Genomic DNA, 27,256 nt, shown 5'->3' with positions numbered 1-27,256 from the left:
GTAGTAACTTGCTTTTTTAAAAGATAAGGTCCACCTTAACTAATGTGGATCAATTTAACACTATATGGGTGAGCTTACCATGAATTGATGCACAATGGGATGTTAAGAGAGAATTGCATATTCTCATAACAGCTACTTTATCTTGCCTTGTCCCTTCTTCCCAAGCGGCCACTGATACCCTGCAAAAAAAGTCAGAAAGACTGGTAAAGCATAAGATCTAAAGACATTAGGAACACATTAGGTATTTTAATTAAAGATTACATTAGGTATTTTAATTAAAGGAACCCAGGCCTTGAAAAGAAAGGCAGTTTGGGAAGTGAAGAGCTGCATAAGAAAAGGGTCTGAGGAACATATACTTAAAGTTGGAATGGCGTTTAAGGGTCATCTAGAAAAACCCCTTCATTTAATAAATGAGAAAGCTGAAGTCCAGCTAGGATCGATGGCTTCCTCTTGGTGACACAGGTGGTAAATGACAGGCAGAATCTGAGAAGAGGCTTGGGTTAGCCAAAAGGAACCTAGAAGCCATGGCCAAAGATGAAGTGTCTGACAAGAAACTGAAGACCTAGGGACATAGCTGGCATTTTCATCACTGCTGCCTATTGAAGGTAAGGGATACTGAAGAGAAACACTGATTTGGGAAGCAAACAGCTAGATAAGAAGGTGGTGTCTGAGAATGGTGGTTGGCTTTCCGATGACAAATTTTCTCATCAGGTTAGAACCATGAAAACAGAAAGAGAAACAGTTGAGGAGTTTGAGAAACATATTACAAGCCTGGGATAGAGATGGGGGAATTTAAATATTCTCTCCCTCTTCCTCTCCCTCTCCTTATTTCCTTCTCTTCCTCCCTCCCCCTCTTTCCCTCTCCCTTCTGTCTCCTTTTCCCTTCTCCCCCTCAACAGTTAATAATTTCTTACTTTGACTTAATGTTCATTTCATCCTTTAAAAATTAAAGGAACAAACAAGGTCAAATTCTATCCCAGATCTGCTTCTGCTGAGGGAACCTTAGGGCAAAATGACCACTCCAACTTATGTGGGATAAAGAAAGAAAGGAAAGCCTAGCACTGTCTGACAAAGGTTCAGAGAAATGATTGGCAGGATCCCATGGACTAAAATTCTACTGGGGAAATCAGCCTAGGAAGATGGAAAACTGTCAAGAATGAAAACCTACAATAAAAAATAAAAGGGAAACTTTTGGTGAGATGGGAAAACAGTTGTTTAAAGAGGCCTATGTGGATACACAGAGAGCTTACCCAGTTGGAGTTTTAGAAGATACATGCAGAGATGGAAGCAAGAGCAGGTAATGTAGATGATTGACACAAAATTAGGAATAGCAATAAGACATGTATAGCCTGTATCAAATTGCTTGCCTTCTTAATGTGGGGTGTGGGAGATGGGGAGAAAGGAAGGGAGAGAATTTGGAACTCAAAGTTTTAAAAATGAGTGTTAACAATTGCTTTTACATGTAACTGGGGAAAATTTTTAAAATAAATAAATATTACACAGTTTTAGCAAAACAAAATAGTGATAGGAAAGCTATAACTCAGAACAACCAGGTGGTAGGAGGAAAGCTAAGGATAGCAAAAAGGGTTTTGGTTTTGGGTTGCATGTCTGTATTTTGCTTGTTTTACTATATTAGGGGGAAGGGGAGGAACAAAGAAAAGATAAGACCACTGCTCAAGATGGATTGAGCAATGATAACTAACAACGCAGAAATGATAGCGCTGTTTATTTTTTCATACAAAATGATGACCTTTTCATTGAAAAGGACAGAACAAAATCAGCTAATAAGAAGTCAATTCCCAATATCAGTATGGACATAATAAAAGAGTACCTAACGCCCTTAATGTGCTGAGGTCATCGGGCCTACATACACTGAAGAACTGCAGATGTGATTGCTGATCTGTGAAAGATCAGGAAGAAAGAGAGAGACAATATAGGAATGGAGAAACAGAAATGTGGCTCCAGTCTTCAAAAGAGACAAGAGATTGGAGACCACTGACTAGGCCTATGAGCTTGACTTTCATTCCTGGGTAAATTCTGGAACTGATTATTAAAGAGATGGTTCGTGAGCATTTAAAAGGAAAGCAGTGGTCATAAAGAATCAGCTTGGATTCTTCAAAAACAACCCATGCCAGATTGACTTCACTTCTTGTCTTTCTTAATAAAGTATCAACTACATTAAACATATAAGAAGAATATGACATATGCATATATGTTTGTGTATGTATTTGTTTCTGGGTTTGTATATATATAATACATATGCATAGATTCTAAATCTAGATTTTAGCAAAGTATTTTAGCAAAGACACTGTCAAGTATCTCGTAATTCTTATGGACAACTTGAAGAAATGTGAGCTAAATAGTAGTCTAGTTAGGTTGAAGGGCTTGGCTATTAATGATCATTAAAGGTTTCATAGCTTGGAAGGAGGGCTCCAGAAGAGTGTCATAAGGATGGTGCTTGAGCCTAGTCTTGAAGGGAGCCAGGGAAGTTGAGAGGTAGAGGTGAGGAGTCAGACCATTCCGGGAATGGGGGATAGCTAACACAGAGGCATTGAGATTAGAAATGTAGTCTTGTGTTCAAAGAATGGCAAGTGAGCCAGAGTAGCTGGACCATAGAATAAGTACAGAGGAATAAAGTGTAAGAAGGAGGGTGCAAGTTTACATAGAGATTTAAATGCCAAACAGAGGACTTTATATTTGGTTATGGAGGTAATTCATGGAATTCGCTGACCAGGGAGGTTACTTGTGCTTTAGAAAAATCACTTTGGCATCTGATTGGAGTGGGGAGAAACTTGAGGAAGGAAGGACAATTAGAAGGCTACTGCAGTAGCCCAGGTGAGAGGTGATGAAGGCCTGAACTAGGGTGGCAGATGTGTGAGGAGAGAAGGGGAGAGAGACAGAGTGAGAGGAGAGGGGAGGAGGAGAGATCAGATGAGATATATTGTGAAGTTAGAAGAAACAGGCTTTGGCATCAGGTTGTATATATGGGGTGCATGAGAAGTCAAGAATGGCACTGATTACCCTTGGCAGTAATAAAGAAGTCCAAAAGATTGGAGGGTTCAAAGGAAAAGAGAGTGCATTCTATTTTGTACCTGTTGCCTTTGAGATACCTATGGGGCATCCAGGTCAAGATGTCCAAAATGCAGTTGGTGATACATGACCATAGCTTGGGGAAAAGACTAAGGATATGAGATAGTATGGAGTGAAAAGAGAAGAGAGGCTGTGACAGAGCCTTGGGAGACACTCCAACAAAAACAAACAAACCCAACAACTGAGGGGTGGTCAAATAGGAAGAAAACTAAGCAAGAGTAGTGTCATAAAAACCATGAGAGGAGACACTCTCCAGGAAGAAATTTGAACCTCGGTCTTCTGACTTCTTCTGTTATATCACACTCAAGGAATAATAAGTATTGTGTAGACCACTGTGTAGTCCACCTCTGTCACTATACATCCTAACTGTGTGAGATTCTGAAAGCAAAACTATAGCTAACACATGAGGAATGTAATCCATGATGGAGATACATGCTCCATCCCATGCCTTCTTTTTCTCTTCACAGCCCTGGACTCCTTTATTTCTAGTCTCCATGTGGACACCAGCCTTTCTTCCTTCTTCCCTCTGTTGTTGTTGTTGTTTTGTTTTGTTTTTTTTTTATCATCCTAGGGAAGTAAAACCAGCAGGCCCTCACCTCTTACAGCAGTAAAGCCAGGCATGTTTAGTAGATAAGAACAGTTCAGGACTATGTTGTATTTTTTTTTTTTGCATTTTGTGAGCACAGGAAGCTATAAAGTTGAGGTAAACATCATTATACTCCAGAGGAAAGTCATCAAAATGATTCGACTAAAGCCAATGGAGCCTATAGTATTAAAGGCCCTTCTGATGGGTGATCTGGCTAGCACCCAGGAATTACTTTAGAAAACAAGACAACAAATCAATTCCAAACCCCATTAAAGGAGTACGGTCATCATTTGCAAATAAGGTCCCGTTGCCCTCTCTTCTGTCTAGTATTTGGCATTGGGTAGTTAAGTGTTTCTCAAGCTTGTTGCTCTGGCTCTCCTTGCCTCATTTCTTCTGTTATAAAATAGAAATAACATGACCTGCCCCTTGTTGCATTGTATGTGATTTACGGGGACTCTGTAAGGTTTAACTCAGTCATGCTTATCCAGGCCTGAAGTTGTCCGGGAGAAAATGCTGCTTAAATGCAAACTGTTGTGATATAAACAGTTACCCCTGAGAAGGTAATTAATAAATGTTTCCTTGGGTACATATGGAACAAATACTATTGGTGAAACAGAAGAAAAAGGGTCTTCTCTCCATCTTTCTAGCATCTGTAAGAAAATTATCTGAGGTCTCTATTTGGATCACATGACAGTATGGGAATTCTGAATTCTGAAACAAAGGGTATCATTCCCCCAGCCCCCTAGTACACAAACAAATAACAAACATGCCAGGACTGCTGTTCAGGGGGAAATATAGATTTGCTGTATATAATCACTGTAACATCAATTCATGCTTGCCTACACAGACAAATTCCTTGCATGGGAAGCATTGGTCCAGATAAGAGATTTACCTACTGGAAAAGATACCCATAATGCTATCGGTATTAACTCACAAATCATGGCCCAGTTGTACAAGGTGAATTGGGTGGAGAAGGAAAAAAATGCTCACATGTAATCAAATATAAAATATACACCACCACCACCCCCAAAAAAACCCCACAAACCAAATACAGAATAATTTTAATGAGGTCAGTAACAACTGAGAGGATGAGAGATGCTTCTTGACTCTCATGAGCCTAAGATGGAGCCAAGGATTCAAAGGCATGTGTAAAGCTGGGATGCCATGTATAGGGAAAAGCAAGGAAGTCATTTTGACTGAAATGTAGAGTGTGTGAAGGGTAATGACGGGCAATTAGCTCAGAAAGATAGGCTGGAGCCAGGTTATTAATTAGTCAGCTAGCATTTATTAAGCACCTACTATGTACACTGTGCTAAGGATATGAAGAAAGGCCAAACTACACTCCTCCAAAAAAAGAAAGAAAACCAATAAAACAAACAAAAAAACCCAGTCCCTGCTCTTAGGGAACTCACCTTCTAATGGGAGCAATAACACACAAATAACTATGTGCAAACAAGTTATATTCAGGATTAATTAGAGAGTCTCAGAGGGATGGCACTAAGATTAAGAAGAACTGGGAAAGGCTTTAGGTGGACTTTAGCTGAGACTTGAAAGGGACAAGGGAAGCTAACAGTGGAAAAGGCATAGGGGACAGCCAGTGAAAACACTCAGAATCCAGAGATGAACTGTCTTGTTCAAGGAACAGCTGGGAGGCTGGTGCCAGTGGATCACAGTGTATGTGGAAAGGAGGAAGGTGAAAGAGGACTGGAAGAGTAGGAAAGGGCTTGATAGCTTTTGAAGGGCTTTGAAAGCCAAATAGAAGATTTTATATTTGATCCTAAGGATATTAAGGAGCCACCAGAGTTTATTGAAAGAAGAGTGGGGGAGAGGGGCAAGATGGTCAGATTTGTCTTTTAGGAAGACCAGCTTGGCAGCTGAGTAGAGGATAGATTAGAATGGTTGTTGTTTGTCCTTCATTCTCAAAGAGGACCACAACATCAGGAAGATGATGCCATGACTTGCGAGTGAATTGGATTTGAGTGAGGGAGGGCTGTGCAAAGTCGCCAGTCTCACTTTCTCCTCCAGAGCCACCTGAGTCCAGTGGCGAGATACAGATCAGGATGACTGGAGATTGGCCCCTGATTAAAATAGGGAAAGACTTGAGGCAGAGAAACCAACCAGGCATCTATTGCAATAAGTAATGAGGGCCTGCACAAGGGTTGTTGCTGTGTCAGAAGAAACAAGGGAGCTTATGCAAGAGAGGTTACCAAGGTAGAAAAAATAGGACTTGACTGCCGATTGGAGATGGGGGAGGTGAGAGAGTGCAGAGTTGAGGATGACACTCGGGTTGGAATGAAAGTCTTTAAATGCTAAATCGAAATTTGTCTTTCATTGTAGAGGCAAAGGGAGGTACTGAAACTTCTTAGGCCTGGAGAGTGATGTGGTCAGGCCTACATAGGAGGATACAACACGATGTTGTTCAGTCGTTCCAATCCTGTCCCTACTTTTTGTGACCCTGTTTGGGGTTTCCTGGGCAAAGAGACCAGAGTAGTTTGCCATTTCCTTCTCTAGTTCATTTTTTAGATGAGGAAACTGAGGCTAACAGGAGTAAGTAACTCGCCCAGGGTGACACAGCTAGTAACTGTCTGAGGTCACATTTGAATTCAGATCTTCCTGACTCCTGGCCCAGCACCCCATCTGCTGCACCACCTAGCTGCCATATAAGTGGTACAGTGGTTGGCCCTGGGGTCAGGAAGATTCATTTTCCTGACTCTTCATGAAGAGTTGGGCATGACTATAAACAAAGGAACAGCAACAACAACAAAAAAAAAAAGAAAAGTGTCCTATACTGCTAAAACAGCCAAGCATTTAGTTGCTTCATTTACATCTGATTATCAAATTTACAGATGTCTTCCAACAATAATTGGTGGTCTCATTCTCTATTTATAAATATAAACAGACTTTGCAGAGGCCAAACTGACATTAAGACTAAGAAGGGGCATGTAATAGCTCCGGCTGGAAATGGTTAGAGAAGTAGAAAGAAATCCAGGAAAATATTGGGTCTCTGCAACCACGCAAGGGGAAAGTGTCTAAAAGGAAGGAATAACCAATGTGTCGAGAGAAATCAGTGAGGACGAGGGCTGTGTTTGGTGATAGTAAGTCACTTGTAACTTGATTATAAGGAGTTGGGGAAAGAATGGGTTAAGAAGTAGGGGAAGACAAGTTTCATAATGAGGTACTTCAAAAATTGTATCCCCTTGTACTGAAATCAAAACAGGCTGACCTTATACCCCATTTCAGCCTATAGCAAGTAGCATTTATAGCAGAATTACTACATAGAAAGGAAGGCCTGGCAGAAATCTTTATCATTCTAGAAGAAATAGCATTTGCTGTTGACATCATTAGTCTGTACCCTACCGCACTGGGGAGATTCCTGTGGAGGTTTAGCATATAGTGAGTCACTAGGCCCAATCCTACTGAGTTTCTGAGATATGTACAATGCAGTATCATGGCAGCCTTCCAATTGGCTTATTATACTTATCTCAGACTTAGTACTCTTTAGAGTTCAGTCTATCAATAAGCATTTATTCAGTGTCTACTGTGTGCCAGGCATTTTGCTAAATGATTGGCACTTTCAACTCATTTAAGCATTTATTAAATACCTGCTGACTTTCCCTCCTTAACTGCTCTAGAATCAGGTTTAAAAAATAAATTTTCAAAGTGCATCGAATCAATTGTTTCCTTATTGTTTCCTGCTCCAAGAGTCAAATGCTGTATTTCTAACAAAGGGAAACTGCCTCTTTCTTCGTGCCATTTCCCACAGTGCCTTGACAGACAGTCACATTAGCCATGAACTTGGCATTTATGAAGCATGGAGTACAAGAGTTCAAGAAGCGGCTAAAAGCTATGATTGTCCTAAGGGGGGGTGGGGGTGGGTGGGAGGGAGGGAACAAAGGGAGGGGAACCTGACATTAAAATTCTTCAGATACTTTTATAGCTATTAGACATTTAAAATGGCTTAACATAAGTGGCTTATTTCAGAGAACCAGGCAAGGGGAAAAAAGCAAATTCCAGCAATTTTGCCCTTGCTATCTTTTCTATCTGTGTCTCTGCTTTAGTTGGAATTTACATAATAATGGGTGAGGAAGTGTTGCCGTACATGTAGCTGTGCACATTAGTCCTCAGTCGCTTTCCCAAAAGGTTTGAAAATGCAGTAGATTTAATCTAGGTCAAAAAAAAGACCTCAATTTTCCAGGCAGAGGACATTTAGAGTGAGCATTTTTATTCACAAGGGGACAGGAGTGACAAAGTATGGCTCATCCATGATAACTCCCTAGTGCATCTGAAGGTTGACAGTAACCCAGGACTTGTGGCCAATTAACAGAAAGGCGGTCATAGCACGTGAGGTACAGAGAGTTGGGGGTGGAGAAGGAAATGATGAAGCTGTTGGGCCCTTTGTGACGATTTTTCACCTGCTGGGACAAAGCGTCTATCAGGGATTGAACCTACCTACTCTCCTAAGGGCCAGAGAATGAGCATGGGTAACCTGGGTATGCCAGACAGATCTGATTGCCAGTACATGCCCCAAACAAAAAGGAAATCAGCCATAATGTCTTGAAGATCAGATCTGTTGTTTGCCTGTATCAGTTCCACTGGGATTCCTTTCCAATTATACCTTGTATTACAAACCATAGAGTACTTGTAATATACTGTGATTAGAATGGCAACGGATTGTTTCTTTGCTTCCTAGTTGGTGGCCAGATGGTAATACTTTTTACATCAGGGTGCCAATTATATCAAACTCTATAAAACTAAGCTAATTGGATGTAGTGTCATTAAAAGTTGATTTCTATAGGACCTGGCATTTGTATTAGATAGCTGATTAAAAGTAGAAGTCCCATTTTTAGATGTGCAAGGTAGATAGATATGTTTATGTAAGAGACTGAGGAAGAAATAAAATTAAAGCAAGAAAGATCTAGTTTATGTGGCATATTTGATCACACCCAGTGGAATGTATACAATTTTCCCAGAGTAAGGTTATATAGCTGTTTATCTGTTGCCCTGATTGAGTAAGAATATTCCAAACCTCCCTACATCATGTCTAGCCCTTGTTATAATTTTCTCATCTCTCACGGGATAAGAGAGTTAGGCTAGAAGATTGCTCTAGAGGTCTATGATGATATTCTGAAAAGTTCCAACTTTGACGATAATCCCAGAGTATGGGCTTTTGGATCTAGAAGGAGCCTTGGAGATCATCGTTACCCTTTACCCCTTCAAGAATACACAGTCTCCTTCAAAGCTTCCTCCATGTTGCCTTTCCTGATGCTCTTAACTGCTACTGCCTTACTATGCCATCTTCCAGCACCCCAAGTCACCTTGTATTTTATTATCTATATATTTGGTATTTATTGGTTTCCCTAAATGTTATTGCTCCTAGTAAGAGGCAGTAGGGTATTATGAGAGAGAGCTGGCCTCAAAACCTGGAAGACCTGGGTTCAAGCTCCACCTCTGACCCATTCTGGTTGTACCACCCTAGGCAGGTCGCTGGATCTCTTGGTGCCCTAGGCAAGAAGTCATAGAGAAGGTAAAGACTTGACATTGACAGGAGTTCCTTACTGAGAGCTTCCCATGGTAATGAATTACAGGCTCATTCCCCTATTTCTGTCTCCCCCAAGAGAAGGTAAACTGTTTAAGGGAAGGGATTGTTTCATTTTTATCTTTGCATTAACACTTAGCAAAGTGCCCAGCAGAAGATGTATTATCAATGCTTGTCAGTAATAACCCAGCCTAGTCTCGAGTTAGGTCTGGTCACCCTCCTGATGCAGGTGGCCATCTCCAAGCACAAACAGAGGGAAAATATTCCTCTTTCTTTAAAAAAAAAATTAGTATGGAATTTTCTCTTGTTTTAATGAAATGGGGTTGTGGTAGGATTTTTTAAATTTTTGAAACTTCGACTGCTTTGTAGAAATTGTAATTACTTGTTTTGGCTTGGGTGAAGGAATAACTCTGAGACAAAAACATATAATGCAAAAAAGTCATCGAGACACAAAAAGCATAACTCAGCTTGACAACTGCTGTGTATTGTAAGAAGGTGTGAGAATGAGGGGGCTAGGTTTGGGTTGTATGGGGTAGATAATTGTGAAGACTTCACAGGGTATGTCTAATGGAGAGGTTCTGGGATTTGGCCTTGTAATTTTGGGAAGGCATGCCCTTCCCCCCCTCTCTCTCTCAGATATTAGAAGATAATGAACTTCCTGTGAGCTATTTGTTCTCTGCTCCAGGAAGGGTCTCTCCTTCCCCCATCCCATTTCTCCTCCTAGACTTTCAGACGCCACCTTGGCAGTTGAGTTCTGATAGGGAAAAACCTGAACGAACCGGATCAATCTTGGTCCTCTGTGTATGTAGTTTTCGAGCCTAGACTGTAAGCCCACCCCACCCCCCCAGCCAATGGTGAGAAGGGATAGAGGTGGGTGGGAATCTTTGTCATTAAGACTATAAATTAAGGCAGGTTCCCTTTTGCCTCGCCTCCTCCATTATGGAGGTGTGCCCAAATCTTTCAAGGTTTGTAGAATAAATTTACTTTGTTTCTCTTAAAGATGTCTCTCCTATTATTTAAAAATTCTGTCCCATACAGATTCTACCTATGGGATTTCATTGGGGTAGAGATAGCCTAGTGTATAAACACCTTCCACCTAGGCAGATCTACAGTATATCTGTAATTTACAGTTTTGCAGATGTACCTGGGCCATCAAAAGATTCATTGACTTATCTGTCCTTGTTCACACAACCAGTATATGTCAGAGGCAAGACTTAAACCCAGCTCTTCCTGACTCCAAGGCTGGTCTCTCTATCCATTATTCCACAGTTTCCATAATAGGCTGTAATAGTGTAATATTCAAAATTGAGTGGAGAAAATAAGGGAAGCATGTATGAGAAATAAGCCCTCCCCTGGCTTAAACTAGCATGAGCTGTACTACTTTGACAAGGAGCCAGCAACCCAATTGAAATTCCAAGCTTGTATACAGCTGGGCACCTGTTTTGCTTACAAATGTTGCATACAAAAGAGAAGTTCATTCACAGAAAGGGGGGGAACCCAAAGCAGGACTTTACTCATTTAGCCTTGCTGGGCTACACTCCCTTGATCTGGCAGCCCCTTAGAATTCAAAGGCAGTCTTTAAAGGAATTTTCAATTCACAACATGATGACTTTGCTGATGTCCTGAATTCGAATGGATCCTGAATTGAATTTTTCTACTAGGGTTCCATCATTTTGCTAAAAGAATACAGGATGCAATCATTAGACAATCATTATTTAGCTATTTTGAAGTGTTTATTTTTTTAGTCCAGAAAGTAAAGCAGATTTCATACTTCTAAGTTGTTGGTGGGCTTTGAAGACAGAAAATATGTGTCCATACACCCCGTGGTCAGAGTTCAGTTGCTGGCAGCAGGTGATAATGTGCCCAGAATAGGAAAGCTCTTTGTTTGATACGTTTTTGTCAGTGAAAAAGGGAATTATAGGAAAACCAATTTCTGTTTTCCTCTTCTCACAGAACTTTCTCCTCATCTTCAACTCCTGTGTCCCCAGGATTGTTCTTGGTGACCAGAAAAGCTGCCTAAATGATTCCTGGGGTTGATAATAATAATGTCATTCAATTGTGTCCTGTCTTCGTACCCCTTTCAACCAATGATGAGGGCACAGTCTCTGGGAACCCCCTTGAATCTGGAATACAGTCTCTGGGAGCCCCCTTGAACTGTCCTTGAATCTTCCAACTAGATCTGGCCTTTCCCTAAGGCCATAAGCCTCACATTATCATTAGGCCCAAATCTCTACCTAAACCTTGCCCTCTCTTGTTACTTTAGATATTCATGCCTTCAGTTACTTCCCAACCTTGATATTCCTTCAGGAATTTCCTGCCCTTAGTCCCATTCTCTTGGTTCCTGGACTCTGACCCCACTTTATCCTCCTTAGACTTCCCCTCAAGACCCTCCCTAAACCCCTCCTCTAGTCACCCCAGACCACCCCTCAACCCCTCCTACAATCTTTGTGTATATAATCTCCATCTTGCCTCCATGAAGGTGCTCAGATTCAATCTAATTCGGTAGGTTGAATCTGGCCCACTTGTGGAAACAGGCGTCACAAAGGGTGGGATTTCTTAAGACAGCCCATTATGGCGAATTCCTAATAAACTTGGTCTTTTCCCTTGGCTGAGAAGGCTTGAGAATGGCAGGACCTGGCGTGTTGGTATTTTGGGGTCTCGAGCACCCCTAGAAACCTGTGGTTCCCTTACCTATCATCATTTTTTCATAACTTCTTCACCATAGCATGCCAATGCTCTACATAAGGTTTTCTTGTCAAGGATACTGGAGTGGTTTGCCATTTTCTTCCCTGGTGGATTAAGGCAAACAGAGTTTATGTGACTTGCCCAGGATCACACAGCTAGTAAGTGTCCGAGGCCAGATTTGAATTCAGGTCTTCCTGGCTCCAGACTCAACGCTCTATCCATTGATCCACCTAGCTGCCCTCAATAAGAATAAAAATGGTTAGCATTTATATAGCTCTTTGAGGTTTGCAAAGCACTTAACAAATATTATCTTATCCTAACAACAACCCTCAGAGACAGAGACAGAGAGAAATGTCTTATTATTTCCATTTTACAATGAGAAAACTGAGGCAGAGATGAAGTGACTTGCCCAGGGTCATACAGCTAGTAAGTGTCTGAGACTAGATTTGAACTCAGGTCTTCCTGGCTTGAGGTCCAGTGTTTGAGCCACTGTACCACTTAGCTGCCTTCTGTTCCCCAGTCCCTGGATGATAAAATTAGAGGGAGAATTTGTAATTAGAATTAGATAATATGAAAGAATACCTTCTCCCTTGAGAAAATCCCTCCTGAAAGGTAATTTAACTTATGTCCAGACTAGGACAAAACTGGGAGAGGCCTTTCCCAAAAGAAGTGTGGAAACACAGTTGATTCTCCTCCATCTAGGATATAAAATATTGTAACATGGTTGGAAAAATATGCGCTGCTGCATGTGAATAGTTAGAGGATAACTATTTTGGCCATCGACCCTGCTCTCCTTATTCCTCCACCCTTTGCAGGTTGGCTTCCAATCTCCTGACACAGCTCATCCTGTTCTCTCCAAAGTTTCCAGGGACCTCTTCGTTGCTCTGTGCGATAGCCTTTCCTCACTCCTTAGCCTCACCAACCTGTCTGCTCCATCTGACACCACTGACCATCCTCATGTTCACGATGCCTCTCTTATTCCTGGCTTTTCTTGACACTACCCCCTTTTGGTTCTCCAACCACCTCTGACTATTCCTTCTCACTTTCTTTGGTTGTCTTTCATCACTCATCTCATACTCCCTAATTGTGGCTGTTACTCAAAGTTCTGTACCAGGCCCCCTTCTCCCTCTACTCTCTCTCCATTAACCTCATCAGCTTTCATGAATTTCATTGTCATCCCTATGCAAATAACTCCAGATTTATCTATCCAGCCTGTCTCTTCCCTGAGCTTCAGTCCAGCATCAACAATCACCTGTTGGACGTTTCGGACTGGATGTCCCAGAAACACCTCAATCTCAGTACAACCAAATTTGTACTCTTTATTTCTCTACACAAATCCTCCCTTTTTCTGAATTTTCCTATTTCAGTCGAAAGTACCAGTATCCTTCTAGTTCAATGTTCGTAAGATTTTCCTTGACCCCTTAGTCTCCCTCACCTCACAGGTTCAATCTTGCTTTTTCTTCATCCACAACATGGACCACATTTAACCCCTTCACGCCCTTTCCACAGGCCCTTATCACCTTTTGCCTAGATTATTACAATAGCTTCCTACTGGGTCTCCTTTACTCCTCTCTTATATCTATATGTACTTGGTACCTCACCCATTAGAATATAAGCTCTTTGAGGACAGGGATTATGCCATTCTTTGTACTTACATCCCTAGCATCTGGTACATAGCAGGCGCTGAATATATGTTTGTTGATTTATTGGGCATCTCTGAAAAAAATTTTAAATAAAATGTTTGACTCCCCTGTGGGCTTAAAACAAATAAAGTTAGTGTCTCTTCAGAAGGTCTTAGACCATATCACTCATTTTTCTCTTGCCAGTTCTAAGTCTGGCTCAGAGAAGGTTTCTAAATGAAATTGGTAACCATTTTCATGAGAACCTAAGAGTCAACAGAACTTTTAAAGCTTTATAAATCTGAACTTAGGTGTTATTTTATAGGGATAAACCTTCCTCTCCCACACTTGAAAAATCTAAGTAAATTGGTATCTGTTTCTAGGCAGACTATGGCATAAACTGGTTAGCTCTGCACACACAATAAATTTTATTCAGTATGCAATATTCCCAAGAGTTTCACAGTAAAGATTTTCAAGAGAAACAGCTGTGGTTTGAAAAGATTTATGATAATCCAGATGGTTTATTTGCTGGTAAATCCACTTGTTCATTTAAAATTAAAGTCTTTCAGTAAAGTTGCATGCCTTCATTGTGATTTTATATAAAATATATATTTTGCTCCTGCACATGTGGTTGAGGTTTTTTGGGGGGCGGAGGGGGGTGTGTGCACTCATGTGTAAAGATGCCAACATTGACCTGGCTTCTGTTTGAGGTTTCTCTTTTGGAAATGAGAGGGGGGAAACCTATAACAATGTCTCAAATTATTCAGCAATTAAGCTAGCAGTATACCTAAGGGAACTCTTTATGACAGCAGAAACTATTGGTGAAGAGATATAGTCAGACACCAAGTACCCCATTTGGAGCATGTAGCACTCAGTCTCTCTGGGAATTGCCACTCTCAACTTCTGACATATGATGGTGTAATCATATCTCACAATTATATTACTGATTACAGATTGTTTTATGAGCTGAACATATGCAGGTATTACTGCTAGAATTACTACCTCCTGGGAATCTGGGAAGTAAACGATTCTAAGCCACCCTCTGAAGACTGAGAAAAAGAGGAGCTGAACAGTAGGAGGGAAGGCCATGGAAAATTAGGAATGGGGAACTTTTGCTGTGAGTGCCCCTCTTTGCTCCAGACCCTCTGGCTACCTCCTGACTGCCCAGGGACTCCTAGTGCCATCTCTCACCTTCTTGGTAGTGCCCTGTGCTATCAAAACACTTCCTCTCGTCTCCCTCTCTTTAGAACTCAACTGTTCAGCACAGTCCCCTCAGAACCCTTGTATGACTGAAGTTAATTAGCTGTCCCTCACACAATACTCCCATCTCTCATCCCCATGTAGCTAGAAGGCACTCCCTTCTCACCTCCACCTCAGTGTATCACTCTCTTCAAGATGCAGTTCAAACAACACCTTCTACTTGAACCCTTTCCTGATCTGTCCTACCTCAATTGTTTGTCCTCCCACCTAAACTGCCTTATATTTCAATATTTTGCATATACTTATATTCTCTTGATATTTCTTCTGTATATACACATATGCAGGTAGTAACTGAGTTAGCATAAATAAGGGGATGAACGTGACAAGTGGCAGGGTGGTAGAATTGGCAAGATTTGGCAACTGTTAGATGTTTAGAATAAGGGAGATTCAAGACTAACTCTCAGGTTGGGAACTTGAAGGTTAGTCCAGCTACCCACAGCCTGCCCCAGACCAGCCTGGGCCAGGCGCCTGGACTGGCACCATCCACCCCCAGATTGGCCCTATGCAAGGAACCCAGCCCATGAGCTACATGCAGTACTGAGTCTACAAGGATCCATGGGTAAAGGGCTACTTCCTCACCACTAGGGGCAAGTTCAGGGGTGACTTTTTTGTCTATCCTGGCTGTCTCCCACCCCTTTTGCCTCATGGTCCCTTCAGGTGTAGCCCATCTGTTCTGTATCTAGCTCTGATGTCTGTAATATGTGGGGGGGGGGTGAAGGGGAGACACACAAGTCCCTGTTGTCAACGGTCCACCTTCTTTTCCTCCTTCCCTTTCTAAGAGCAAGTCTGCCAATTTTACCCCAAGCAAGGCCTTGATCTTCTTTGGGCCTCAGTTTTCCCCAGTGTGAAATGGGTGTGGGAGTGGTGGGGTTTGAGGGAGGAAATGCAGAAAAGCAGATTTGTTGGGTTTTTTTGGGAGGGGGGGAAGGCAGGGCAATTGTTAAGAGACTTGCCCAAGGTTACACAGCTAGTAAGTGTGTCAGGTGTCTGAGGCTGGATTTGAACTCGGGTCCTCCTGACTCCAGGGCGGGTGCTCTACTCACTGTGCCACCTAGCTGCCCCAGAAAAGCAGATTTGGGATTGACGTCACAAGAGCTTCCTAAGCCATCAGAGCTACTGCCAAGAGGAATGGGCCTCCTCTCACTGGGGGGCTCCAGGCAGGAGCTGGATGACCGTTGTCCAGGAGAGTGGATTCTGATCTCTGAGCTCATCCAGGACACCCTTCTAAGCCTCACTGCCAGCTCTGATTCCATCCCCTTGGACTCTTGATGCTTGAAGTAGCTTGAAAAGGATTGTGGCACCCTCAACAGAAATTGGAAAGTTCGAAAAAGAGCTGGGTTTGGAGGCAAAGATCATGGGTTATCTCTCCCATTTAACACATTTTTTATTTTAACAGTAGTTATCAAAAGAGTGCGTGTGGTCTAAACTTAGGTCTTGCTGAGGACTTTGAAGGAGGTATTTGGAATTGGGAGTCTTTTAGCACGCCTCAAGTCCACAGCATGAGTGTTCCTACCTATTGTAAATGCGAGCTCTGGGTTCTTTGGGCTCCTGGTAAACCTAGGAAAAATCACTTAATTCCTTTGAACATTAACTGCCTTGCCTCTGACAAAGTATTAAAAAGCCAGTGGTGCACACCTTAGAGAATATGGGGCTTGCATGCAGAATGAAAAGAAGTTAGTTTTGATATCCCTCTACCGTTATTAGACTTTCTCCTGCTTCAAAACCAGAGTGCAAGTATCCCCAGCTTTAACGAGGCATTATGTTCTTCAAAACTGTATTGTTAGTGTGTTGGTAGTAATGTTCAGTCATGTCCAACTCTTAATGACCTCATTTTGGCATCTGCCATTTCCTTCTCCATCTCACTTCTTTACAGATGGGGAACTGAGGCAAACAGGGCTAAGTGACTTGCCCAGGGTCACACAGCTAATAAGTGTTTGAGGCTAGATTTGAACTCATGATGATGAGTCTTCCTGATTCTAAGCCAGTGCTCTATCCACTACATCACCTATCAAATGTGTATAGCAATAAAGTATCAATTGTGTTGTTGCCTTTGTTTGAATAGTTTCAAAGGCATCAGATGAGCAGGTTGAGGTTGTGAAAAATGAATTATAGGTATTTAGTAGACAGTATTAAATGAAATGAGGTAGTAATAAAATGCCAAGCAGAGAATAGTGAGGGTTGCCCATCTGAGGATGAAGTAGGATGGTTATGGCCTGCAGACCATCTGGATTGTTGAACCCATTAGCCCTGGTGGCACTCCAGAGGCCTTGAAGGTACTCTTTAGCATGGAGCAAGACCTTTCCATCTCTTCTGATTTCCCATCCATCCTTTCCCCCGGACAGAAGGTTGACATCTATGCAAACCTGAGGGACTGACCTTGGAAGCACATCAGTGGATTTGTTTAACCACTTAGGTTACCACAGTGGTTTTGAGACTTGGGAAGGGAGAAAGACCTGTTCTCAAAATCAGATTTCTGAACCATCTGGTATTCTAGCCACCTTGGAAATGAATCCAGGGAATTTCAAACCAGAGTTACAGCTGGTTCAGGGCAACCTATGAGACAGGTGATTCCCTTAATAGCTGTATATTCAGTTAGGAAAAGCAGGAAAGAAAATTTCATCTCCATCGAGACTTGATGGGTTTTTTTTCTAGAATTTATAGTAGCACCTTGACACATTGTCATGGTAATTACTCTATCTTGGAAAATCATATTTCTTCTCTTACTGCAGTTGAATAATCTCTTCATATAAATGAATTGGAAATTTTAAGTGAACCCACCAAGTGGTGAGCAGAAGGACTGTGGTTGTTGACTTGGACATTGGACAGGAACATTGATCTTTAAAACACTTTTCCCCACTTTAGAGCCATTCATTCTGGAAATGGGAAATTAAATCCACTAGTAACCAAAATCAAAATGGCTGTGCCTAAAGATGGCAGTTTCAATTTGTACTTCCACATATTTATTCTGCAAAATTTAGACAGCTTGATCAAATACTCCTTTGAGTGGAATGTTTGAATATGTACACAAAATGAAGCAGAGAGCTTTCCTACCAGGCAGAGATAAAGAACAAACCCAATTTTCAAAAACAATTTCTGTGTTGAGTCAAGGAATGTGTATTCCTCCATGCAATTTTTGGTGAAATGATGTGTACCACTGGCTTTCAGTACTCTGTCAGAGCTAAGGCAGCTATGGAGGAGGTAAGTGATTTTTCCCTAAGTTGACCAGGAGCCAAAAGAACCCACAGCTCCCATTCACAATCATTATCTGTCTGTGAAACAATACCCCTTAATTCCTCTGCATATTAACTGCCTTACCTCTGACAAAGTATTAAAAGCCAGTGGTGTACACCATAGAGAATATGGGGCTTGCACGTGTGACCCTGGGCAAGTCATTTAGCCCTGTTTGCCTCAGTTCCTCATCTGTAAAAAAGTGAGCTGGACAAGGAAATGGCAAATGCCAAAATGGGGTCATGAAGAGTTGGACACGACTGAACACCACCGCCACCACCACCACCACTAACAATACAGCTTCGAAGAACATAATGCCTTGTAAAAGCTGAGAACACTTGAACTCTGGTTTTGAAGCAGGAGAAAGTCTAATAATGGTAGAGGGATATCAGAGGATATTCAGAGGTATTAAGTTGTAGAGGTGATAGGGAAATAAAATTTTACCACTTGTATGATCAAATGAGCTTTCCCATGAATTTTAATCAAAACTTATATCAGGAAGAATTTTATAGGATCTCAGGTTTAGTATCTTCTTGTTTAAATCTAATTTCTTTGAAATGGGGGGAATGGGAAAGATCTGGGTATAGTGCATTTATTGAAGAGGACCCAAGTTTTAAATTGGAAAAAAAACACCCTTCACAGGTGCAGCAGGGCTAGACTAGCAGGGTTTGCCTTTAGACACAATGATAAAGTAGAAGTTTGTCTTTGGGTTGCTCTCTGACCTTTTTCTGTATGCTGTGTACCATTCTTCCCTTCTCTCCCTACCAGATTCTGAATGCCCATATGTGATTCATTGGGGTTCCTCCATTAAGGCCTACTTGTCTCAGGCTCTGAAATAAACCCTTCTCCTTAAAAAAAAAACCAAGCTCCTGTATTCCCTTGATTCCTTTTCATAAGGGCAAGAATCTGACAGAGTAATAATGCACATGAAGTTGCTAATAGCAGGCTAATCGCTTAATATTTTATCCTTTTTATCCATTTAAAAGAGGGTGGCTCACTAAACTCTTTCCTTTTAAGCCCAGAAAAATTAATATCTAAGGGTAGAATTTTAGGCACTGAGGCAAGTGGGGAATATAATTTAGCAGGAGGTATGGTTGGGTTTTATTTTGTGGGGTGACATCCCTCAAAGTTCAGCATATGGTTAGAGTTAGAGGGATCTGAATGCTGGCTTTGCACATAAGAAGAGATGATTATGAACTGACATTACAAGATTCCCTTCATTTATAAATCATCTTTCATCCTTGTTGCTTTGACAATACAATTATGTCACTCTCCAATTTTAGACCCTCCTGTGACTCCTTAGCGATTTGAGGATAAATCTCAATAAATTGACTCTAGTCATGTTAGTCCAATTGATGAAACTGGGGGACCCCAAAGAAAGACAATCCTTCCATCAGTGAAGGTCTGCAGAATCTGTTGAGTCTTTTATTGGAAGGATACATTTAAAGTGTTTCTTGATCTTTTGATGAAAAATATTTTGCACACGCCAAGAAACTGCTGTTGTACTCTGCTATAATTGTAAGGATTGTGTCTTTTTATATGTAGCTAAGTCAAGTGTGAGGCTACATTAAAAAATTACATAATTTTTTGGTCCAGCCCTGTGAAACTACATAAACAATTTACATGGTTCACTTCTGGGTAGAGTAAAGAAGTGTCTTAAATGTGTCTATGATTTGTTTCCTTACAAAAGGTACCACTGCTCCTTTTCCTATAATCCTTCTGAGTAAATTTTTCTTTAAAAACTGGAATGCCAATTTATAAGCCTTTGATAGCTTATGGAGTCCACTTTGCTGTCACCAAAAACCTCGTCTGTGATGTCCTTTGCACCCTTATATATGACAGTTATCTTCTCTCCTGCTCTTTGTCCAGTTTACATCCTCACCCAAGAATGATGCCTAAGTGTTCTGTCTTTCCCCATATTACTTGCTGTGTTTTGGCTTCTCTTTGAGAGCCTCTTAAATCTCTTCTGATCCCTTACTACATAACAACTGTACATTAGGATGCCTTTGTGCCTTGGTAGTAAAATATATATTATCAGAAAGTGTGTATAATGCCACTTATTCCCCCCTCAATTTGCCAAGTTTGCCAAGAAAAATACAGGTCAGATAAAGCATCGATTTTTCATTGACATTTACTTTTGTGTCTTTTTAAAGCTGAAACCTAGCAAAAATATGCACCTTACTTAACGTCGACAGCATTTTTTATATTTTCTTCTAGAAGATGAGACTGGGGTTGGAAGAGAGGTGATGACAGAATAGCTCCCAGGTCACATGAGCAGGCACTGACCTGTGGTGTCTGGAAGGGGTCATGTTAATAGTAGCCAGGCTATGTATCCTGGGCATCTCAAGCTTCATGAGTTGTTACCAACTCCTGAGTGGGTGTTTTCCAAATCATTTCCAACTTAATTTAAAATACAGTGACAATATAATCATCTAAGTCTTAAGGGTGGGAACTCCAAAAGTACTATAAAAAGAATTTATTACAAGTGATTGTGTCATTTTGTCATTTTGATTAACTATCCTTTCCTTTAGTTGCCACCTTCAAACTCCCTGAAATACCAGCATTGCTGCCAGTAGTAGACGAACTTAACGCCTTTTTTCTTCAACTTGGATAAAGAGAATAAATGTGATTTAGAATGAAAGGCAAAGTGTCAATGATTGAGAGGTTATTACTGTTCTCATGCTCTTTATTATTTCTAAATTGTACATTCTTTTAAAGTATATGATTTGTTCATCGCTGTCAAGCAAACCTGTTCACAGACATTTCTAAAAACCTTTTCATTTCTCTCTGTAGGTTGTTGTTTCGTAACATTTTATACAAGAAAAGCTGCACTTGAGGCTCAGAATGCACTGCACAATATTAAAACCTTACCTGGGGTGAGTCCGTTTACTTTTGTACCAAATCACTTTATTGCTTGAAAATGGTCCCTTTCAGCTAAAGGTTCTAGTTATGGTCTCTTAGTGCCAAAAAAAAAATAGCTTTGGTCTTTGGAGGAGTGGGTGCTGACTGACCCCCTCAGTTCATGGGCAGCAGCCATGGCATCTGGGTAGTCCATAAAGTAGGATGGACATTAACTTTGAAGGAAAGAGCTTCTCAAATGACCTATCTCCTGGCTCGAAAATCGGAGTGATCCCACTGGGCAGCAGCAAGCTGCCAGAGAGCATTGGGTGGGCTGAGATTTTAAAAGGGGAAAAAAAAACCAACACATACACACAAGGAGAAGCAAATGGAAAAGGGAAAAGGGTTTTACTCACCAGGAGCCCTTTTTCAAATTTACTTTCTAGATTCTTTCTTTTGAAAGGACAAAATGTACCCTGCGTAGCCATAATATTAAGCCTCCTAATGGTTTCTAAACAGTCACCGGTGGTTAACAAAGTCAATGTTTTAATACCCATTTTGTGACTTCATATTGATGTAGGAAAAAAAAAAGTACAAAGCCTACACTGTTTTTCCATTTTCTTCCCAGCAATATTTGACTATTAGTACAATTCACTAGAAATGCCCTGATGACATATACTTAGCTACTTCTTGAGAATACATTATTTCTAAAAGGAATTTTGTGGCAATTTTTATAAATTATGTAATGATGTTAGATTGCATTGTTCTATTTGAATATCTTCACTATTACTTGGAAATCGGCAATGAGTTAACTTAATATCCTAAATGGTTATCTGTTGGTGATAAAGAAGTAACTGTGGTAAGCAGAGAAAAGATGATGATTTTATTGGAACCTAGTATAATAAAAATAAATGAATGAGAAATCAACAGTAATAAAATATGCTTACAGTTCAAGTTATAGATTTCTATGTTTGTGCCATATATAACACACATACCTTACACCTCAATCAGTCCCCTGAGGGCTAGAAAAGTCTTGAACCTGCATAAGTCAACTTGTGTCCTATCTCATTTGGGAATGTAGTGAGATTTCCTCAGGAGGAAATTATAATGCAGTATACATCTTTCCAAAGAGATTTAAGCACTCAGTCCCAAATCCCCCTAACCTTTTTTTGGCAGTCTGATGAAATCTATGGTTCCTTTCAGAGAATAATGTTTTTAAATGCATAAAATACATAGGAACACAAAGGAAACTAGTTATATTGAAATGTGGTTGTCAGAATATTAAAAAAACCAAGTTCATGAACCTCAGATTAAGAACCTGTTACTTTAGAGTCTAAAGTCAATGAATTGTGATCCTTCTCCTGAACTATGACATTTTATTGTCTCTTCAATAAGATGGAAAAAGTAGGGGAAAAAAATTAGAGAGCATTCATGATATGGCCATTCTATAACTTTGTTTAGAAATTGTGGCTTCCGTTCAATTTAGCTCCATCCTACAGTTTCAATTCCAATGGGACAATTTTTATTAAGTTTAAGTACTGAATATGGCAGATTAAAGGCAACCCAGCTGAACCCTTTCAACATTCCCCTCCATACAACTTTAAAATAATGTCTCAGGTCAAATTTTGGAGCAGCAGAGCCAACAAAAGTGAGATATTTTTCTGGCATAAGGAAACTTAGGAGTTTGGCAGGAGAAGTTTGTAATACTGGGCTGGAAACCTGTCCAGGTCTCACACAAGCAGTGACAGTGGCAGCAACAGCAGCAGCTTCAGGAGCCCTCAGCCCAGAGACAGTAAGGGGGTCAGACAACTGAAGAGGCTACAGGGAACCCTTTGTAGGCACTGCTTGGCAACTCTATTGCCCATATGCAGATCTGGGTCATATATCCATGGTAAGAGGAATGATGGCGGTGGGTCACAAGGAATCAGGGGCCCTATTCATAGTTCCAAGGCAAAGAGAGTGATGGTGCTTGTAGCTGCAGGGTACCAAAGGCCCTTCCTGGGTAAAGACCAGAGTGCATACCAAGAGAGAAGGGACCATACCTCTCCCAGGATTAAAACGTCTTGGAAGCACTGAAAACTTGCAGACCCTCCGTACTATCTCTAACAACAGCAATATAAAAAAGCCTAAAGTTTGGGACAGTGCCTCCGTAGCCCAAGGTGAACAAAGCCCAACTTTAACATAAAGGTAAAAGTTAAGAAATAGGTGAGGAAGTGAGCAAACAACAACAATAAAAGAGTGCCTCCCTAGCCCCAGGTGAACAAAGCCCAACTTTAACATAAAGGTAAAAGTTAAGAAATAGGTGAGGAAGTGAGCAAACAACAACAATAAAAGAATTTGACCATAAAAGCTACCATGATGTCAGGGAAGACCAAGATACAAACTCAGAAGACAACAATGTGAAAATAGTTATAAGCAAAGCCTCAAAGAAAATTGCTAATTGGACCCAAGCAATATTCCAGAAGGCAAAAGAGCTAGGATTACAACCAAGAGTAATCTACTCAGAAAAACTGAGTATAATTCTTCAGGGGAAAGCAGATATTTAATGAAATAGAGAACTTTCAAGCATTCCTGATGAAAAGACTAGAGGTGAACAGAAAATTTGACTTTTAAACACAGAACTCAAGAAAAGCATGAAAAAGTAATCATAAGGGACTCAATGCAGTTAAACTGTGAAAGATGATACATATAATTCCTAAGAACTTTATCATTATTAGGGCAGTTAAAAAGACTTTAGATAGACAGAGGGCACAAGTATGAGTCTATTATGTTGGGATGATCTCCAAAAAACAATGAAGGGTTGAGAAAGAAGGATGCATTGGGAGAAGGGGGAAGGTAGAGGTAGAATGGGGAAATTTTTCTCACATAAAAGAGGCATACAAGGAAGAACTTTTAAAAGAGAGGAAAAAGGGGGAGCAGGCAACTCTTGAACCTCACTCTCATTGGAACTGATTCAAATAGGGAAGAATATATGTACAAACTCTTTTGTGTATAGAAATGTAACTTACACAATAGGGAAATGGAAGGGGAATAGAATAAAAGAAAGGGGGAGGGGAGTGATTAAAGAGGAGAGCAGATTTTAAAGGAGGCAGTGATTAGAAGCAAAATAGACATTTTAGAATAGACAGGAGAAAAAGAGAGAGGAGAAGAACAAGAACAAGAAAAAGGAAGAAAGACAGACAAAGAAACAAAAGAAAGAGAAAAAGAAAGAAAGGAAGGAAGGAAGGAAGGAAAGAAAGGAAGGAAAAGGAAAGAAACTGAAGAAAATGGGATAGAGGGAAATGCAGGGTTAGCAGTCATAACTGTGAATGGGAATGGGATAACCACAAAATGAAGGCAGCTAGCAGAATGGATTAGGAACCAGAATCCAACAATATATTGTTTACAAGAGACACACTTGAAACAGAAAGACACACACAGTTAAAATAAAGGACTGTAGCATAGTCTTAAAATGTTTCAGCTAAACTAAACAAAAGGCAAGAGTAGCAGTCATAATCTCAGATAAAGCAAAAGCAAAAACAGACCTAATTAAAAGGGATAATCAGGGGAACAACATTTTGCTAAAGGTACCTTAGACAAAGTAATACCAAAAAATTTTACAGCAAGTTTCTCTGATGACAGTCTCAATGCTCAAATATATACTGAGTGTAGAACTATGTTAGATTTATAAAAAATAAGAGCTATTCATTCCTCAACTTATAGTCAAAGAATATAAACAAGAAGTTTTCAAAAGAAAAATCAAAGCTGTTTATAGTCATGAAAAAATGCCCTAAATCACTATTGGTTAGAGAAAGGCAAATTAAAATAACTCTGAGATACCGCCTTATACCTATCAGAAACGACAAATACTGGAGGGGATGAGGAAAAATAGGCACACTAATGAACTGTTGGTAGAGTTGTAAACTGGCCCAACCATTCTGAAGAACGATTTGGAACTAGACCCAAAGGACTAGAAAACTATGCATACCCTTTGACCCAGTAATACCACTACTAGGTCTGTATTCCAAAAAGATCAAAGAAAAAGGAAGAGGACCTATATGTACCAAAATATTTATAGCAAGTCTTCTTGCGATGGCAAGGAATTAAATTGAGGGGATGGTCATCAATTGGGGAATGGCTGAATAAGCTGTGGCACATAATTATGATGGAGTACTAGTAGTTGCACTATGGGAAATGGTGAGGGGGGGAGTAGTTTCAGAAAAACATGGCAAGACCTATGTGAACTGATGCAAAGTAAAGCAAGAAGAATCAGGAGATCATTGTGCACAGTAACAGCAGTGTTATAATGATCCACTGTGAAAGACTTGGCTACTCTGAGTAATATAGTGACCCAAGACAATTCCAAAGGAATTTAAATGAAAAAAAAAATGCTATCTACCTACAGTGAGAGAACTAATGAATCTGACTAAAAACTCAAGTATAATTTGCTCACTCTCTTTATTTTCTAGCTTTTTTGCAATATGGCCTATTCGGAAACATGTTTGTGCATGCTCTCACATGTATAGTTGACATCATATTGCTTGGCTTCTTAGGTGGGAAGGAGTGGAAGGGAGGGAGAAAATTTGAAACTCAAAATTTAAAAAGAAAAAATGTTAAAAATAAGTAAATAATAATATTTGAAAAATACTTTAAATTTTTTGCGTGTGTGATTGCTTTGGTAAAGGGGACAGCTATTAAACTAAGCATATTTGGTAATCAAGGACTGTGCTCTACATTAAAATATGCAGTATTATTTTAGCTTTGTCCTCTATTCTATCCATCCGTAGTTTTACTTGACATAAAAACAGATGTTTCCTATGTGAATTTTTACAACCAGCTTAAAGAGGAATCAGTGTTAGTCACAATTAGTGGATGGAGTACCTAATGCAAAACGTTAAATGACTTAGCCAGTGATAAAAAATTCAATAGTTTGTCTTTCTCAGGCCCCCAGTCAGACTTAAAGATCATTTCTTGCTCCTGTTTCTGAAAGGAAAATTCTTAAAGTAGTCTTAGCATTTTTAGGGTTTTAGGGTCTGTGTGTCTTCATATGTATTTGAGACTGTTCTATTAGCATTTAGTAGATGGATCAATGCAAATCTAGACCATATTTTACCTTTATTAAAAGCTGGTAAATTTAAATTCATCACCTCTGCTAAAGAAAGAATGAAAATTCCTATCTTTTCATTGTGTCAATTTCAATTCTGCACATTTTATTTTTATTGCTAGCCTTTATGTCACCTTCATTTCCCAAAATATCCCTCCTCCCTCCTCTTCCCAAAGAGCCACCCCGTGAAACGAAGGAAGAAAAGGAAAGCATTTTACCAAAACTAACCAACAAATCAACAGGAATCTGCACAGTGTATTCAATGTTGTTCACCCATAGACCCCACAGCTCTACTGATATGAGAAGAATAATTTTCTCTTCTCTTTTTTCACCACCAAGCTTCAACAACTTTTTTTAAACCCCTAATATGTACTGAGCATTGTGGGAAGCCCTAGGGAGGAAGACATAGTGGTTGATGAAATGTAGCCTCTACTATCATCTAACAGGTTGAGAATGACAAATAGATCTTTGCAGGTGAAGGACAGCATATGACATCTAACAGTAGACCCATTGTATACAATGAAAAATAGTAAGGTGACCCATGAGCATTTTTAAAAGCCTTACTATGGTGCAGACCTACATCAAACAAATTATATCTTTTTTCTAAAACCTAGCTGGATGTCTGCCCTTCATTCTGCCTTTAAATCCCTATGCACGGCTGAGTTACAGAGTGGTGACTGATTATTAAGAAATCCCTTTGTAACTACAAGAATCTGCATATCCTTGTTTTGAGAGAGAAAGAGAGCTGGGTTATTATTTTTTACATTTCAGTTTCATCTGCCCAATTACTTGAGGCAGGTTAAATGAGAAATCTGAAAAGCCATGTTGGATTTGTAAGCTTTGAGCTTCTTCAGCCCACTCAGTATGTGCTACATTTGCGGTTCCAAAGTAGAGAGTGTTATACATCCTGCTTTTATGTATAGCTTTATCTGATAAACACCACCCTTAACAGCTACATGAAAAACCCATGAAAGTGGTGTCTTTCAGCTGTATCCTTTTGGTGGACATGAAGAAATAGGACCAGACATAAATGATTAATGCATATTCTTGGAAGAAAATATTGCAGGGTGCCTTGCTGTTTGATTACAAGCCTTGGAATTAGTCAACATTTCCATAATTCTAAACCAATATACACCTGTTTTCCCACTGTGATGTGAAGGCACAACTTAATTTAACAGAAACCCTGCTGGGCTAAATCTCTCATTAAATACCAAGCCTGCTCGGTAATTTAAAGTTGTAGCACCACTATTTTAACTGTGGCCTCCCATATTATGAAATTAATAAGAAATTAAGGCTGTATTTTGCTATATCGTTCACTTTCTGACTTTTTC

The 27,256-nt window shown here is 40.2% G+C and overlaps 1 protein-coding gene across 9 annotated transcripts in view; it reads left to right on the top strand.

Annotated features, from left to right (window-relative positions):
• CELF2 (CUGBP Elav-like family member 2) overlaps positions 1-27,256 on the top strand; it is a 392,630-nt gene that overhangs the window by 228,693 nt on the left and 136,681 nt on the right. For all 9 annotated transcript variants that reach the window (XM_036759896.1, XM_036759905.1, XM_036759906.1 and 6 more), the window contains one exon: positions 20,798-20,880. In XM_036759896.1, coding sequence (XP_036615791.1) covers positions 20,798-20,880 — 83 coding nt within the window. The remainder of the gene's footprint in view (positions 1-20,797; positions 20,881-27,256) is intronic.

The sequence above is a fragment of the Trichosurus vulpecula genome, chromosome 5, assembly GCF_011100635.1.
Source record: "Trichosurus vulpecula isolate mTriVul1 chromosome 5, mTriVul1.pri, whole genome shotgun sequence".
In the NCBI taxonomy this organism is placed as follows: Eukaryota; Metazoa; Chordata; class Mammalia; order Diprotodontia; family Phalangeridae; genus Trichosurus; species Trichosurus vulpecula.
Note: the sequence above shows the minus strand (reverse complement) of the source record. Positions and strands in the feature narration are given on the sequence as shown.